Source organism: Lolium perenne, chromosome 2 (genome assembly GCF_019359855.2).
Source record: "Lolium perenne isolate Kyuss_39 chromosome 2, Kyuss_2.0, whole genome shotgun sequence".
NCBI classification, from domain to species: domain Eukaryota; kingdom Viridiplantae; phylum Streptophyta; class Magnoliopsida; order Poales; family Poaceae; genus Lolium; species Lolium perenne.
The window spans coordinates 323714998-323733853 of NC_067245.2; the positions used below are offsets into that span (position 1 = coordinate 323714998).

Below are 18856 nucleotides of genomic sequence, written 5' to 3' on the forward strand. Positions count from 1 at the left end.
CCAGTTTTATTTCATAAACACGTTAATAATCAAAAACCTTCATTTGCTCAACTAACTCAAGTGGGAACATTAATGTCATTCCCACAACTCAGTTGTGATTCAAAGTCAAAGTCACCTTTCAAACTCAAGTCACCAGTCACCATTCAAATTTTTGGAAAAGTTCTGATGACGGAACAGTATGGCCTTTCCAACTGTCCATGACCGCGGACGCGGCTATTCGAATAGGTTTAACTCTGCAGAGGTTGTACACTTGTGCCACAACAATTGCAATAGTCCGTCAGGGGTAACTGGCCCTGATTTATCGTACGCAGTATGCGAACTACCAATCCTAACCTTTCATTTACATACTCTAGTATAGGCACCTCTCCCCATGAGCTTGGCCTCCCAGTGAAGACACGCGGTCAACCCGGGAACTGCATAGGGCTTGGGCCGGACATTCACCTCATTTCACGTCGTTTCACATCACTTCACCAGTACGGAGGCAGCCTAGGCATAACCCCTATGACGCTTGTTCAGAGGGAACCCATACTAAAATACATAAGTTTCCAGCTAAGCCTTACCCAGATTCAGGTATTGTGGGGGTACTTGTAAAATTGGAATGGTATCGCATCCGAACCCAACCATCAGTTTTTGTAAAATTCACCAAGTCATTCACCAGTCATATTCGCCTTCAAAATCTCTCATTAGAATGACTCATCATTCCAAGGTTTTCAAAGTCATTTCAATTCACAAGTTCCCAACTAGAGTAGTCACTTTTAATATTGAGCACTAGCCACTAGTTATGAGGGGTACTAAGTATCTTGGAGCTTGCTAGGCTAAATGTGATTCTCTTGTACTACTCTATAATTCAACCAAGTGAATCATAAATCAAAAGTAACTTTGATAAATAAAATCAAGTAAAGCTTGTAAAGTAAAAACTTGGGGTAGGTTCATAAAGTAAAATGTAATGGTGCCTTGCTCTTGTAGAGCTTTGCACAAGGGAACCTTGCAAGAGTGTTAGCTTGCCTTGGTTGGTGATGTGATCAAAGTTTTCTTGCTCTTCCTCTTGGTAGAAGACCTCTTCCTCTTGATAGTCTCCGGTACTAGCGTCTATAAACGAATACGAGGATACAATCACCAAACAACACTTAAGTAGTCTTAATTTGCCTTATTAGCTCACACAAAGGATCTAGCATCACTACTTAACATTTATTCTCAAATTATACTAGGGTTTCTTTATTTAACATTAGGAAAATAATTTCCTCTTATTGAAAATTGGAAGTAGGGTTTATCTTTGGTTTGGAGAAATAATTTCCTCTCCTTGAATTCTTCTTAAGATTTAATTTCTCTTATGAATAATATATGACCTAGGTTGACCAAAGTCAACCTCTTCATACTTATCATTTGAGAAAAATGATTTGAATGAGGTTCCATACCTCATGCAATTTAATACTAACATGATAGTGAGTTAATGCCACCAAATAATTCAATATGAGATTATTAGACCATGGTCACTACCTCATGTTGAATTACTTGAGAACAAGATTTAAATGAGAGGAATACCTCTCATATGATTTAACACATAGTTGTAACTAATTTAGTAAAAACTACTATTGAGGTGATTCAATATTCTCAAATAACCAGGGATGATCCCATGTTGACCAAGGTCAACACTTCACACTTAGTATTTGAGAAAAGGGATTTAAATGAGATTCATCATTTCATGTGATTTAAATAACCATGGCAAATGTAAATGCTATTTAGATTTAAAAAATCTATAAGTGAGCAAGTATGAGCCTAAGTATTTAAGGGTCAACACATTGCTTCATATTACTTGTGAGAATGATTTAAATGAGGTGCTACACCTCATTGGTTTAAATGCTAAAATTTGGATATGGTTTGAATGGGCTAGTATTGACTACATAGCCAATATTTTGATTCTAGCCCATGATCATGTACAGAACACCTATCATATTTTTACATAGTAAATTAGGGTTTGCTAAATGTGAATTATTGCAATTGAATTCACTTCAAAATTCAAAATGGCTGATTTTTAAGATTTATTTGAATTCAGAAAAGTATCTGTTTTGTTATTTTTGCTTTTCAAAAACTACACCACATATGAGGTTGAATCAAGTGGGGTTAGTTAGAGCAAATCATAAGATTTCCAGAACATTTGGATTTGCTAAATTTGAGTTTGTAGAATTTGAACTATTCAATTTATAGTACAGGTCCAGAATTGGAATTCAACAGAAAAGAACTAATTTGAAAATGGCTAAGTGGGCTAGGCGGGAAAGTAACTGGACCGATTTGGTTTGAAAAGAGAGAACCCAGCCCAGCAGCGTTTCGCAGCCGCGGGCCAGCTGACATGTGAGGGGCCACCCGTCAGTGGCTTAAACTCACCGAAACGGTATCCACTTACTTGAGCCGTGCGATCAGACGCTGATCCGACGGTCGACCGTCGTCGTCGTCGACGGGGGAGGAGGCTTGCTGCGCCGGCGAGGTAGGGGGTCGGCGGCGTGACGGAGGTTCCCGCGGGGCTGGCGCGGAGGCTAGGCGACGTTGTCGATGACGAGACGTCGACGGGTACCGGCGGCAAGGCTCGGGGCGGCGCGAATCGGCGACGGCGATCTGCGGGCTCCGGCGGCCGTCGGCTTCAAATTGGAGCGGCTCCGGTGAAATTGGGGTGAGAGAAGTGTTCGAGGAGGTCAAGGAGGAGGAGGGGAGCAAGTTTGGTGTGGAGCTTGAAGCACGGGAGGGGCTCTATTTATATGAACGCGAGGTGACCGAGGGGTGCGGAAGAAGTCGATCATGGCGACGGCGTTCGAGGGCGCGAAGGGGCAAGATAGGGGGTGCTCTAGGTGGCTGCGATCATGGCGGTCACGACGCGCGTGAAGGGGCAGCGAGGGGAGGACGGTGGCAGGCTGGCGTCGTTCGAGTGCTCGCGGTACGGGCGCGGCAGACATTGATCATGGCGTGGGCGTCAGTGCTTCCGCGAGCCAGTGGGCGTGTCCAGGAGAGTACGGGTGTGGTGGTGATCGCGCATGCACGAGAAGAAAAGGGAGAGGAGGACGAGAGGCTCCAGGCGAGGCAGAGCCCTGGCGGGTACCGTGGCATGCCAGTGCACGCTCTGGCGTGCACTGGACGCGGTGATCACGTCTGGCCCGAGCTGTGGAGGCTTCCTCTTGTCCCAGAACCTTGTCTAGCTTACTCAGTAAAGTGAGAGAGGCTAGTTTGACAAGGTTGGAGGAAGAGGTGAGGTACAGGGTAGGGTTTGGCATGGGTGTGTCCAACATGGCCGGCATGGTGGGGTTCTTGATCATGGCTTCACTTTAATCGACCAAACCAGTACAGGTCTTGATGCAGGGGAGGTACAGGAGCATCAATGATCAAAGAGTAAAGGGGTTTAGGCTTTGGACCAGAGGATAATAGGGTGTAGTGCATTTTCAGAATTGTGCATGCAAGGTGTATGATGAAATGGCCGCATGAAATCTTTATTGGAAATTTGCAATTCTTTTTGGTGGAGCTCACTTATATAATTAAAGAGAAAGAATGGTGGTGGTGGTGTCCATTTTGGTGAAGATTTGTGAGATTTCAAAATTGGTATGATCTTCCCATAATTTCAACATCACCACTTGTCAAAACTCTACTGGTCAACCTGGTCAACTTCAGCAGTGATGGTCAACAGAGAAGTTGTTCACCTTGACTTGGTCTTGGATGACATGGTCATAGTTGACCAAGTTTAGTTGAAGAAAAGTCAAAGCCAGAGGGGTAAAGAGGGGATCATGTTAAAAATCACACAAATGACCATCATCACATGTGAGGTGGTTTTGAGTTTTCCTTTGATTTGATTCTTGTTTCTTTGATGCAAATGTGTTTGTTTATCATATATAAGTATTCTACAAGCAATATATCAAGCATTGGTGGCCTTGGTTGAAGATTTGCAATTTTGGCCTAAGTGTATGTGAGTGAAATTGGGATTTTCTCCCTATTTAATTTCTCTCCATTTAATTTGACTTTTGTTGACTCTAATGTGGTTCTTATTAGTTTAGAAACATTTTAAGACCATTGAAACCAATTCAAATGGTCTTGTTCAAAGATTTGCAAAAATGGCCATAACACATAAGAGGTGATGTGTTAAATTTTATTATTCTTGTAAATTGTTCATCTTGCTTCACTTGGACATGGGTTAGGGTCAATTTAGTGTTATATGAAGTTTAGAAATGGTTACACACCATTTGGTCAAGGTTTAAAGGCATAGGGCAAGAATTGGGTATTATGGCTATGTGTCACATATGCCTCTATGCATATGTTGCATTTGTGTTTTACTTTGACTTGGCTTGACTCAATTGGTGTTGTTGAGTGTTGAAATGTTATATGGAGGTGATCCAACCATTCACAACATGTATTAGGGTCAAGATTCTTAAATTCACATATTTGCTATTTTACTCTCATATGCCTCTATGACATTTCTAGTTTCTTTTTATTTTCTTTGGAAACAACTTGGATTTGGTTTGATAAGCCTTAGGTAAGGTGTATGAAGGTTTTTCCAAACCTCTAAGCAAAGTAGAAAAGCTTAGGGTAAAGTTTTATAAATATAGCCATAGGCACATATGCCTTATTCTTATTTAATTTCCTTTTATTTTATTTTAACTAGGATGGTGAAAAGAGGGGTGAGGTTTAGGGTTTTAGATCACTTCAAATACTAATAACAAGCAATCATGGCAATAACACAAGAATTAAGCAAGATCACTATGTATCATACTTAATTTAATAAAAGTTTTTGTTAGTTCCAAATTGGAACTAGGGAAATTCATTTGTTTTGTTTTGAACTTTTGGGATGTTACATCCTCCTCCTTATCGGAGGAAGTGGGGTTCCTCCATGAGTGGAGGTCATCCTCGCTTTCGCTCTCCAGTTCCCCTTCAATGAGGAACTGGAGGTCGCCCTCCCCATCAGTCAGGGGCATGTCGCCATCTGACATGAAGTCAAAGTCCCACTCGGGCTCCGACATCGGCTCGCTCGAGGAAGAAGATTGGAAAGAGAGGCCGGAGGAGACGGAGGAAGAAGAAGACATTGCTACAGGGAAAGAGGGCTTTTCGGTGCCGATAGCTAGAACGGAGGAGGGGGATAAAAAAGCGAGTCAGTCGGCACAGTTAAATAAGGAGGAGCCTGATGGAGATTTAATGCCATTGCAGTTTCCAAGGAAGTGGTGCTAAAGCTATCAAATTTTGCAGAGAAGTTGAGAAGACAAGGCATCATGATGAAGGATACTGCGACGGTTCTGCTCTGCCACGACATGACCCGACGAAGAAAAAAGCAGAGTGAATTTGGAATTATCAATTCCAAAACCAGGGGGGCATGTGTTATCACCAGAATTTGACCGAGTCAGAGGTGGGCCGCGATCAAGATGGACTTGAAGAATATACTTGGAAGAAATACGTGAATCGGCCTGTTATGCAAAGTTTGGGCTAGTGTGCCCGTGTATCTGTAACATAATAGATTATGTGTCGGTTAGTTAGAGTTTGCCTCGTGCACGGTTGGGATTATTCCCACGTTAGAAAGTCTACGGACTATAAATATGTACTAGGGTTTATGGAATAAACAACAATCATCGTTCACCACAAATCAATCTAGGCGCATCGCCAACTCCTTCGTCTCGAGGGTTTCTTCCGGGTAAGCATCATGCTGCCTAGATCGCATCTTGCGATCTAGGCAGTACAAGTTTATTCGTTGCCATGCGTTGCTCGTACTGAAGCCTTTTTGATGGCGAGCAACGTAGTTATCTTAGATGTGTTAGGGTTAGCATTGTTCTTCGTATCATATGCTGTCGTAGTGCAACCCTTAGACATCTGGCCGCCATTACACCTATCTTAGGTGTAGGGGCGGCACCCCGCTTGATCATTATTTAGTAGATCCGATCCGTTACGGTTGCTCCTTGTTCTTCAAGGATTAGTTTAATATCTGCAATAGTTAGGCCTTACAAAGGGTTGGAGGATCCAGCGACGCGTAGGGTGTAGTTTGCTAGCCCTAGACAGGATGTTCCGGGGATCAACCTCGTGTTGGTTTTTAGGCCTTGTCTAGGATCGGCTTACGATCACCGTACGTGACCGCGAGGCCCAATCGTGAGTAGGATGATCCGATTATGCGGTGAAAACCCTAAATCGTCGTAGATCGTTTTAGCTTTATCTTGATCAAGCAGGACCACCATATATTCGTACACCTCGTACGAATCATGGGTGGATCGGCTCTTTGAGCCGATTCACAGGATAACCTGAGAGCCGATCGAGGCTCGTATTTAATGTTTACGTGTATGCCATGCAGGAAACTAAGCGAGGCATCTCCATCACCTTCCTGACCAGGTATAGGTCAGGTGGCACGCCCTTGCACCAGCATCGGACGTGCGTGCCGGAGGCTTTGCGGGCCGTCGCTCGGAGGGACCAGGGCCAGCCGCAGCCCTAAGTTGTTCCCGGCTCTACTGTGTTGCCCGTCGCTGCTCGCCGGTGGTCACTCGCGCCAAATCAGGGGTTGTGCAGCCCAAGAAGATTTTTGATCTTCACGTCGAAGGTTTATCTCCCATTCCGAAGACATATCGTGCTGCACTCAAGGATCCTAACTGGTGCTCAGCTATGACTGATGAGTACGGTGCTCTGCTCTCGAATAATACTTGGGAGCTTGTTGATCCTCCTCGCAATGCAAACATTGTCACCGGCAAGTGGATCTATCGTCACAAGCTCAAGTCTGATGGTTCTTTGGATCGATACAAAGCTCGTTGGGTTCTGCGAGGATTCACCCAACGTGAAGGGATTGACTTCGATGAAACCTTCAGCCCGGTTGTGAAACCAGCCACCATCCGTACAGTGTTGTCTATTGCCCTGTCTAGCAACTGGCCCATACATCAGCTCGATGTCAAGAATGCTTTTCTCAATGGCACTCTAGTGGAAACAGTCTATGCTCGCCAGCCGTCAGGGTTTGTTGATCCCAACTTCCCTGACAAAGTGTGTCGTCTCAACAAGTCCTTATACGGATTAAAGCAAGCACCTCGGGCATGGTTTCAGCGGTTTGCCACCTACATCACATCTCTTGGGTTCATTGGCTCCAAGTCCGACAGTAGCCTGTTCATCTATCGGCGTGGACCAGACACAGCATATCTTTTGCTCTATGTGGACGACATAGTATTGACGGCCTCCTCCTCAGCTCTACTGGCTAGCTTAATTGCCTCGCTTCAGTCAGAGTTTCGTATGACAAATATGGGAGATCTTCATTACTTTCTCGGCGTCTCCGTCAAGCACAGCAAGGATTGTCTGTTTCTCTCCCAAGAGAAGTATGTGTTGGAGCTTCTTGAGCGTGCTGGCATGTTGCATTGCAAGTCCATCACCACACCAGTTGATACCGCCTCCAAGTTATCAGCCAAATCAAGTGAACCAGTGGCAGATCCTACAGAGTATCGGAGTCTTGCAGGAGGTCTCCAATACTTGACATTCACCCGGCCAGACATCTCCTACGCGGTGCAGCAAATCTGTTTACACATGCATGATCCTCGAGCAAATCACCTGCTTCTTGTCAAGCGTGTTCTTCGCTACATCCGCGGCACCACAGACTATGGACTGACCTTGTTTCGCCGGAGTTCCAGTAAACTGACGGCCTATTCAGATGCTGATTGGGCAGGATGTCCTGACACTCGACGATCTACCTCTGGATACTGCGTGTTCCTTGGCTCAAATCTCGTGTCATGGTCTGCCAAGCGACAACACACAGTGTCTCGTTCTAGTGCTGAGCAGAGACTTGTTGGCTTCGCCAGCTTCTTCAGGAGCTTCATCGACCAGTCTCGGGTGCAACTATTGTGTTCTGTGATAATGTTAGTTCAGTCTACATGACACAGAATCCAGTGCACCATCAGCGCACCAAGCATGTGGAGATTGATCTTCATTTCGTGTGAGATCGAGTCACTACAGGCGATGTTAGGGTACTTCATGTGCCGAGTTCTTCACAGTTTGCGGACATCTTCACTAAAGGATTACCATCTCCTCTTTTTTTGGATTTTCGGGACAGTCTCAACATTCGTAGGACGCCCATTTTCGACTGAGGGAGGGTGTTAGAATATAAACCGTATATGTGTTTGTATAGAGATACGGTTGTATATGTGTAATCCTGTATGTGTCCGTGTCGTATGTGACAAGGACTCTGTCTTGTATTCCCCCTATATATAGATCAATACAAGACACCACAATGTGTGGTTCCTAAACTCTTACAGGGACCATCCTGAGATGCAGTGGCTGCATCACTTGCGTTGATGTTCTGGGTCAGATGCATCACCTTGTTCATCAGCAGTTTCGTCCCCTCCTTGATCTTCCCAGCATCAGCCTCATCGTATAGACCTGCCAAGTAATTAAGAAAGAACACACATTGCATATTATTGTAACGGGATTCTTAAGCACATAACCCTGAAAGGTTATCCTGGTAATCCAAATGGACAAGAAGATAGCAGCCATTAACAGTGTAAAAATTTCCTATCTCCATGCATGTAGGCTTATAACCAGGCCAGAGCCTGCCACCTATTCGAAGGGCAACTATTAGCCCCCACAGGCACCAAGACAACGCATGTAGTTCTTGCAATAGCACAAGAGAGACAAAAAAAAAGAAATGATTTGCACGATAGTAGAGATGAAAATGAGATCGCATGGCCAACACATCATTGACTAAACTTTTAAAAGGGTCTCAATCGGCTCGATCACGGCGCATACACATACAGTAGAATTTTAAATTTGCGCGGGTATGTAATAATCGATTTGAGATACATTTGGTTTGTGACAGAAGGAGTTTTTGCCCCGTTCGCTCCCCTTGGGTCGTCTCCTCCAGGCGACCGAGGGGGCAAACCCTAGCCCGCCGCCGCCTGGATGGTGGTGGTGTGATTGCGACCGGGGGAAACCCCTGGCTGGCGGTGGCCACGACGTTGTCGACGCCATTGGCGTCGGTTCCCTCCTTGGAGGCTTCGTTGAGGTCCCCGTCTTCCCCCACCCAACCCCTGCCTTGGGTGAAAACCCTAACCCCTACGTGGGCGGTGGCGGCGCCATGGCGTCGTTCCCCTTCTTGAAGGCACCGTCCGGGGCTGCTGGGATGTTGGCGAGTTCCTGTTTGTCGGTGTTGGTTCTTGGCGTTGCTTCATCTGCGGTGATTTGTCAGGCGGGAGGTTGCTTGTCAATCTCCGGTCCTGTGGCGGTTGCTGCTTCCTGTTTGTCGTTCTTCCTGATGCGTCTTCGTTCGTCGGCTTGCGTGTTCCTGGTGGCGGTGCTGTGGATTGGAGGTGCTTGTGGTCTGTTGTCTGATGCAGCAGCTGATCTCGATCTCTTCAATGGACCTCAACTCTGCTATGGAGTGTTCTTGGGGGAACCTCTCTGATTCTCGACAGTGCGGCGCTCGGCGATCATGAGCGAGAGGGATGGGATCCCTCTTCGGAGTCAGAGACCGTGAGCGGGTGGAGTCTGTTCATCTCGAAGCGATATGAGGATTTCTTCCATTGATGGCGCCTCCTATGGTCCCTCCTCCCATGTGTCGACATTCCGGAAGACGATGGTCTCGGCGCTTCAAGCAAAGCTTCTTTCTTATCTTCTGTGCCCTTGTTTCTTTGATGCTTGTAAGCTGTGTAAGCTGTGTAATGCACTATATATCAGCCGGAAACGGCCTTATTAATTTAAGGCAGGGCTATGCCTACTTTTTAAAAAAACGGTTTTTCTATGTCTCACTTAACTGAGATTTTCTTATGTCTAAGTCACTTACAAAAAAGTGTTTGAGTTGCACTTTTCTGTTAAAAAAGTGCAATTGTACTTTTCTGTTAGAAATGTGCAACTAGACCGAGTTGCACTTTTTTTTGAACTGCAGTTGCACTTTTCTAAGTTGACTGAGACTTAAGAAAATCTCAATCAACTTAGACATAGACACACCCTTGAAAAAAACCCCGCGCGGTAAACAGGACTCGACTCTTGCCGACGCTGAGCAGCCTCGTAACAGAGGAGGCACCATGTCGATGGACTCATCGACAAATGAACTGCGCCGGCCGGCTGATGTCTACTTCCCCCTCCTTTTCCTGTAGACAGTGTTGGGCCTCCAAGAGCAGAGGTTTGTAGAACAGCAGCAAGTTTTCCCTTAAGTGGATCACCCAATGTTTATCGAACTCAGGGAGGAAGAGGTCAAAGATATCCCTCTCATGCAACCCTGCAACCACAAAGCAAGAAGTCTCTTGTGTCCCTAACACACCTAATAGGTGCACTAGTTCGGCGAAGAGATAGTGAAATACAGGTGGTATGAATATATATGAGCAGTAGCAACGGTGCCAGAAAATAGCTTGCTGGCATGTAGTTGATGGTGGTAGTATTGCAGCAGTAGTAACACAGTGAAACAGTAAACAAGCAGTAGTAACGCAGCAGTATTTAGGAACAAGGCCTAGGGATTAGACTTTCACTAGTGGACACTCTCAACATTGATCACATAACAGAATAGATAAATGCATACTCTACACTCTTGTTGGATGATGAACACATTGCGTAGGATTACACGAACCCTCAATGCCGGAGTTAACAAGCTCCACAATTCAATGTTCATATTTAAGTAACCTTAGAGTGTAAGATAGATCAATACGACTAAACCAAGTACTAACGTAGCATGCACACTGTCACCTTCATGCTAAGAAAGGGGGCATAGAACACATCAATACTATCATAGCAATAGTTAACTTCGCAATCTACAAGAGATCATGATCATAGCATAAACCAAGTACTAACACGGATGCACACACTGTCACCATTACACCGTGTAGGAGGAATAAAACTACTTTAATAACATTGCTAGAGTAGCACATAGATAAATTGTGATACAAAACACATTGTAATCATAAAGAGATATAAATAAGCACTTCACTATGCCATTCATAACAGTGAATAAGTATTCTGTGAAATATAGCCTAAGAGACTCACACGGTGCACACACTGTCACCTTTACACACGTGGGACAAGGAGTCTCCGGAGATCACATAAGTAAAATTCACTTGACTAGCATAACGACATCTAGATTACAAGCATCATCATATGAATCTCAATCATGTAAGGCAGCTCATGAGATTATTGTATTGAAGTACATAGGAGAGAGATGAACCACATAGCTACCGGTACAGCCCCGAGCCTCGATGGAGAACTACTCCCTCCTCATGGGAGCAGCAGCGGTGATGAAGATGGCGGTGGAGATGGCAGCGGTGTCGATGGAGAAGCCTTCCGGGGGCACTTCCCCGTTCCGGTGGCGTGCCGGAACAGAGACTCCTGTCCCCCAGATCTTGGCGTTGCGATGGCGGCGGCTCTGGAAGGTTTCTGTGGGTTTCGTCGAACGTATCAGGGTTTTCGCGACGTAGGCTTTAAATAGGCGAAGAGGCGGCGCCAGAGGGTCGAAGGGTGCCCACACCATAGGGTGGCGCGGGCCCCCCCTGGCCACGCCGGCCTAGGGTTTGGTGGGCCTGTGCCCCCTCCCTGGTGGCTCTCGGGTGTTCTGGATGCTTCCGGGCAAAATAGGAACCTGGGCGTTGATTTCGTCCAATTCCGAGAATATTTCGTTACTAGGATTTCTGAAACCAAAAACAGCAGAAAACAGCAACTGGCACTTCGGCATCTTGTTAATAGGTTAGTTCCAGAAAATGCACGAATATGACATAAAGTGTGCATAAAACATGTAGATAACATCAATAATGTGGCATGGAACATAAGAAATTATCGATACGTCGGAGACGTATCAGCATCCCCAAGCTTAGTTCTGCTCGTCCCGAGCAGGTAAAACGATAACACAGATAATTTCTGGAGTGACATGCCATCATAACCTTGATCATACTATTTGTAAAGCATATGTAGTGAATGCAGCGATCAAAACAATGTATATGACATGAGTAAACAAGTGAATCATATAGCAAAGACTTTTCATGAATAGCACTTCAAGACAAGCATCAATAAGTCTTGCATAAGAGTTAACTCATAAAGCAATAATTCAAAGTAAAGGTATTGAAGCAACACAAAGGAAGATTAAGTTTCAGCGGTTGCTTTCAACTTGTAACATGTATATCTCATGGATATTGTCAACATAGAGTAATATAATAAGTGCAATAAGCAAATATGTAGGAATCAATGCACAGTTCACACAAGTGTTTGCTTCTTGAGGTGGAGAGAAATAGGTGAACTGACTCAACATTGAAAGTAAAAGAATGGTCCTCCATAGAGGAAAAGCATCGATTGCTATATTTGTGCTAGAGCTTTGATTTTGAAAACATGAAACAATTTTGTCAACGGTAGTAATAAAGCATATGTATCATGTAAATTATATCTTACAAGTTGCAAGCCTCATGCATAGTATACTAATAGTGCCCGCACCTTGTCCTAATTAGCTTGGACTACCGGATCGTCACAATACACATGTTTTAACCAAGTGTCACAATGGGGTACCTCCATGCCGCCTGTACAAAGGTCTAAGGAGAAAGCTCGCATTTTGGATTTCTCGCTTTTGATTATTCTCAACTTAGACATCCATACCGGGACAACATGGACAACAGATAATGGACTCCTCTTTAATGCATAAGCATGTGGCAACAATTATTATTCTCATATGAGATTGAGGATATATGTCCAAAACTGAAACTTCCACCATGAATCATGGCTTTAGTTAGCGGCCCAATGTTCTTCTCTAACAATATGTATGCTCCAACCATTAAGGTGGTAGATCTCTCTTACTTCAGACAAGACGAACATGCATAGCAACTCACATGAAATTCAACAAAGAGTAGTTGATGGCGTCCCCAGTGAACATGGTTATCGCACAACAAGCAACTTAATAAGAGATAAAGTGCATAAGTACATATTCAATACCACAATAGTTTTTAAGCTATTTGTCCCATGAGCTATATATTGCAAAGGTGAATGATGGAATTTTAAAGGTAGCACTCAAGCAATTTACTTTGGAATGGCGGAAAATACCATGTAGTAGGTAGGTATGGTGGACACAAATGACATAGTGGTTGGCTCAAGTATTTTGGATGCATGAGAAGTATTCCCTCTCGATACAAGGTTTAGGCTAGCAAGGCTTATTTGAAACAAACACAAGGATGAACCGGTGCAGCAAAACTCATATAAAAGACACATTGTAAACATTATAAGACTCTATACCGTCTTCCTTGTTGTTCAAACTCAATACTAGAAATTATCTAGACCTTAGAGAGACCAAATATGCAAACCAAATTTTAGCATGCTCTATGTATTTCTTCATTAATAGGTGCTAAGTATATGATGCAAGAGCTTAAACATTAGCACAACAATTGCCAAGTATCACATTACCCAAGACATTTATAGCAATTACTACATGTATCATTTTCCAATTCCAACCATATAACAATTTAACGAAGAAGAAACTTCGCCATGAATACTATGAGTAAAGCCTAAGGACGTACTTGTCCATATGCTACAGCGGAGCGTGTCTCTCTCCCACACAAGCATGATGTAATCCAATTTATTCAAACACAAACAAAAATAAAAGCATACAGACGTTCCAAGTAAAGCACATAAGATGTGACCGAATAAAAATATAGTTTGAAGAGAAGGAACCTGATAATTTGTCGATGAAGAAGGGGATGCCTTGGGCATCCCCAAGCTTAGACGCTTGAGTATTCTTGATATATGCAGGGGTGAACCACCGGGGCATCCCCAAGCTTAGAGCTTTCACTCTTCTTGATCATAGTATATCATCCTCCTCTCTTGACCCTTGAAAACTTCCTTCACACCAAACTTCTCATAAAGTTCATTAGAGGGGTTAGTACATAATCAAAAACTCACATGTTCAGAGGTGGCACAATAATTCTTAACACTTCTGGACATTGCTCAAAGCTACTGGAAGGTAATGGAACAAAGAAATCCACCCAACACAGCGAAAGAAGCAATGCGAAATAAAAAGCAGAATCTGTTAAAACAGAACAGTCCGTAAAGACGAATTTCTAATAAATACTTCCGTTGCTCAGATCAGAAAACTCAAAACTAATGAAAGTTGCGTACATATCTGAGGAACACGCACGTAAATTGGCATATTTTTCTGAGTTACCTACAGAGAAAACAGCCCAGATTCGTGACAGATAGAAATCTGTTTCTGCGCAGAAATCCAAATCTAGTATCAACCTTCGATTAGAGGCTTCACTTGGCACAACAAAACACAAAACTAAGATAAGGAGAGGTTGCTACAGTAGTAAAAAACTTCCAAGACACAAATATAAAACAAAGTTCTGTAGCAAAATAACACATGGGTTATCTCCCAAGAAGTTCTTTTCTTTATAGCCATTTAAGATGGGCTCAGCAGTTTTAATGATGCACTCGCAAGAAATAGTATTTGAAGCAAAACAGAGCATCAAGAGGCAAATTCAAAACACATTTAAGTCTAACATGCTTCCTATGAAAAGGAATCTTGTAAATAAACAAGTTCATGAAGAGCAAAGTAACAAGCATAGGAAGATAAAACAAGCATAGCTTCAAAAATTTCAGCACATAGAGAGGTGTTTTAGTAACATGAAAATTTCTACAACCATATTTTCCTCTCTCATAATAACTTTCAGTAGCAACATGAGCAAACTCAACAATATAACTATCACATAAAGCATTCTTATCATGAGTCTCATGCATAAAATTATTACTCTCCACATAAGCATAATCAATTTTATTAGTAATTGCGGGAGCAAATTCAACAAAGTAGTTATCATCAAATATAGGAGGCATATTGTAATCATAATCAAATTTACTCTCCATAGTAGGTGGCAACAAAAGACTACTATCATTATAATCATCATAAATAGGAGGCAAAGTATCATCAAAGAAAATTTTCTCCTCAAGGGACTAAAAAGATCATGAAAACCAGCTTCCCCAAGCTTAGAACTTTCTATATCATTATCAACAATGGTGTTCAAAGCGTTCATACTAATATTACTACAAGCATGCAAATAAGATTCCATAGGGTTTTTTAATTTTCGCATCAAACAATCCATGTTTTAAATCAGGAAATAGCATAAGAAGCTCATTCTTGTCCATTATGCCAAACTAGTGTAAACAAGAAACAAAAAGTTGCAATTGCAGGATCTAAAGGAAATAGCTTCGGGTATTTACAACGGCGAAAATAGCTTAGTAGCCGAGATCCGAAGTGTGAGTACCTTTTACCTTTCCTCCCCGGCAACGGCGCCAGAAAATAGCCTGATGTCTACTTCCCCCTCCTTTTCCTGTAGACAGTGTTGGGCCTCCAAGAGCAGAGGTTTGTAGAACAGCAGCAAGTTTTCCCTTAAGTGGATCACCCAAGGTTTATCGAACTCAGGGAGGAAGAGGTCAAAGATATCCCTCTCATGCAACCCTGCAACCACAAAGCAAGAAGTCTCTTGTGTCCCCAACACACCTAATAGGTGCACTAGTTCGGCGAAGAGATAGTGAAATACAGGTGGTATGAATATATATGAGCAGTAGCAACGGTGCGGAAAATAGCTTGCTTTGGCGTGTAGTTGATGGTGGTAGTATTGCAGCAGTAGTAACACGGTTGAAACGATGAAACAAGCAGTAGTAACGCAGCAGTATTTAGGAACAAGGCCTAGGGATTAGACTTTCACTAGTGGACACTCTCAACATTGATCACATAACAGAATAGATAAATGCATACTCTACACTCTTGTTGGATGATGAACACATTGCGTAGGATTACACGAACCCTCAATGCCGGAGTTAACAAGCTCCACAATTCAATGTTCATATTTAAGTAACCTTAGAGTGTAAGATAGATCAATACGACTAAACCAAGTACTAACGTAGCATGCACACTGTCACCTTCATGCTAAGAAAGGGGGCATAGAACACATCAATACTATCATAGCAATAGTTAACTTCGCAATCTACAAGAGATCATGATCATAGCATAAACCAAGTACTAACATGGATGCACACACTGTCACCATTACACCGTGTAGGAGAAATAAAACTACTTTAATAACATTGCTAGAGTAGCACATAGATAAATTGTGATACAAAACACATTGTAATCATAAAGAGATATAAATAAGCACTTCACTATGCCATTCATAACAGTGAATAAGTATTCTGTGAAATATAGCCTAAGAGACCCACACGGTGCACACACTGTCACCTTTACACACGTGGGACAAGGAGTCTCCGGAAATCACATAAGTAAAATTCACTTGACTAGCATAACGACATCTAGATTACAAGCATCATCATATGAATCTCAATCATGTAAGGCAGCTCATGAGATTATTGTATTGAAGTACATAGGAGAGAGATGAACCACATAGCTACCGGTACAGCCCCGAGCCTCGATGGAGAACTACTCCCTCCTCATGGGAGCAGCAGCGGTGATGAAGATGGCGGTGGAGATGGCAGCGGTGTCGATGGAGAAGCCTTCCGGGGGCACTTCCCCGTTCCGGCGGCGTGCCGGAACAGAGACTCCTGTCCCCCAGATCTTGGCGTCGCGATGGCGACGGCTCTGGAAGGTTTCTGTGGGTTTCGTCGAACGTATCAGGGTTTTCGCGACGGAGGCTTTAAATAGGCGAAGAGGCGGCGCCAGAGGGTCGAAGGGGTGCCCACACCATAGGGTGGCGCGGGCCCCCCTGGCCGCGCCGGCCTAGGGTTTGGTGGGCCTGTGCCCCCTCCCTGGTGGCTCTCGGGTGTTCTGGATGCTTCCGGGCAAAATAGGAACCTGGGCGTTGATTTCGTCCAATTCCGAGAATATTTCGTTACTAGGATTTCTGAAACCAAAAACAGCAGAAAACAGGAACTGGCACTTCGGCATCTTGTTAATAGGTTAGTTCCAGAAAATGCACGAATATGACATAAAGTGTGCATAAAACATGTAGATAACATCAATAATGTGGCATGGAACATAAGAAATTATCGATACGTCGGAGACGTATCACCGGCCCTCTGCGCTTAGCATCGGCCAGCCTAGAGGAAATTGCACAGACCACCTATTTTGATGTCTTTGTTGCACAAAGTACTCACTATTGATGTCTGTTGCAAAGAACACCAACTTTACATGTCTTTTGTTGCACAAAAGTCTAACCTTGGGATTAGTCTGGTTAACAAAGTTAACAACCAAACTGACAGAGGGGGACCACCAAATATACATGATTGAATCAACTCTCCTATCTGTCCTCTCTCCATAAGAACCAGCTCTCCTATATATATCCATATTTTACAGAAACAATATGCTAGTAATTGGGAAAGTTTGAAATAATTTAAAGAAATAATATGATAACATCAGGTAGCCGACAACATAATATTTAGAGATAGTATTCCATCAGTTCTAACATATATCATTTCGCACACCACACACAATAAATGTTACAGCCATCTTATATTTCATTCATTTTGATTGGCCTCTGGTTGATAGCCTAGACCCGCTGTGAAGTAAGAATAGAGTCTTGTGCTTTCATACCCTTGCATTCCTAAATTCGAACCTTGTGTTGCGCCTTTCTTATTGCCAAGTGCAGAGGTCGAAGAGAGGGAGCACCTAACCTAGGCAACCGAGTGCAGAGGTCGAAGAGAGGGAGCACAGGAGTGGGGGATGGGTTTACCTGCCGACGCAGATGATCTGGCTGGAGTCCATCGTCACCGGGCCACTCGCCGGAGATGGGGCGGACGCCATCGCCATCTCTCCTCCTCCCATGGCCGCCTCCGCTCGGTCTGATTCCGCGCCGCCGAGATAGGGAGGTGGAGGAGTCAAAGAAGTGGGGAAGAACCCCTCCATCTTTGGCCAGCAGGTCGCCGCCGATGGGTCGGTCGCCTTCGCCGCCGTTCCTCTCCCGCGTCGAACAGCCGCGGCCCTGTCTTCTTTTCGGTCGGGTGTATTTTCGTTCGGGAACAGAGGCAACGGGAAGAGCTAGCTCCGATTCAGATTTTTTGGTTCAATGTATTTGGTGGTGCCCGCTAGCTAGTTAAGTACTCTGTAGTTAAATTGTTAACCAAACTAATCCCAAGTTTCAACTTCTCTGCAACAAAATACACGTAAAATTGGTGTTCTTTGCAACAGACATCAATAGTGAGTACTTTGTGCAACATCAACAGCAAAAGTAGGTGGTTTGTGCAATTTCCTCGCCAGCCTACCTAGGCAGCGAGCAGACACACGCATATGCGGTCAGAAATCAATCTTGCCGGAGACGACAGAATCACCGACGGCGACAGTGGCCCTGGCCCGTGGAAAAAGCGGCACCGACCATGTCCCCCAGAAGACAAGCTCTCTCTCGTCTCTCCAACCTCCGGGGCCCCGCGCCGAGTCACCCTGACGCGACCGCCGAGTACGACGACCGCCGCCCGCCTATCGCTCCGGCGGTTCCGTCCCCAGTCACCACTAACGCTGAGCCGATCGCGATCGTGCCAGTCGTTAACGCCTCCACGCAAATAACATATCACTCCGCGGCGGGCGCCGTGCGCCGCAGTGGCGGCGCCAGATGACATCGATCGCGGAACCGTCCGTAACTAGCATAAGCAATTGGACGAACAGCATGAGCGCGCGTGGGTGGACATGCCGGTTAGTTGCAGCAACTTGCAAGATTCCATCCACCATGGTCGATCGAGGACCGGGAACTCTCCAGTCTCCTCGGTAAAAGCAACGGCCCATCATCGAGGACGCGCCTACATCGCTCGCCGCCTCCATCTGGTGCCAATGTGATGCCATGCCAACGACTTGGGATGGTGCTGCTGGTGGAGGAAGGTACCTTAACGCACAAGAAGAGCATCTTCAATCTTCCGCCGCGTCACCAGCGGGCTCCACTCGCCGCGCCGGCTTCTATATACATAGGCACACCCTTCTATATATAGGACCCAG

General features: G+C 44.5%; 1 protein-coding gene across 1 annotated transcript; it reads left to right on the forward strand.

Moving 5' to 3' along the window:
- The first annotated feature begins 6606 nt into the window (after nucleotides 1-6606).
- Nucleotides 6607-7854, forward strand: LOC127329695 (uncharacterized mitochondrial protein AtMg00810-like). The gene has a single exon (XM_051356166.1). It carries the CDS (start codon nucleotides 6607-6609, stop codon nucleotides 7852-7854), a length of 1248 nt encoding a protein of 415 aa, XP_051212126.1.
- Nucleotides 7855-18856: the final 11002 nt, after the last annotated feature.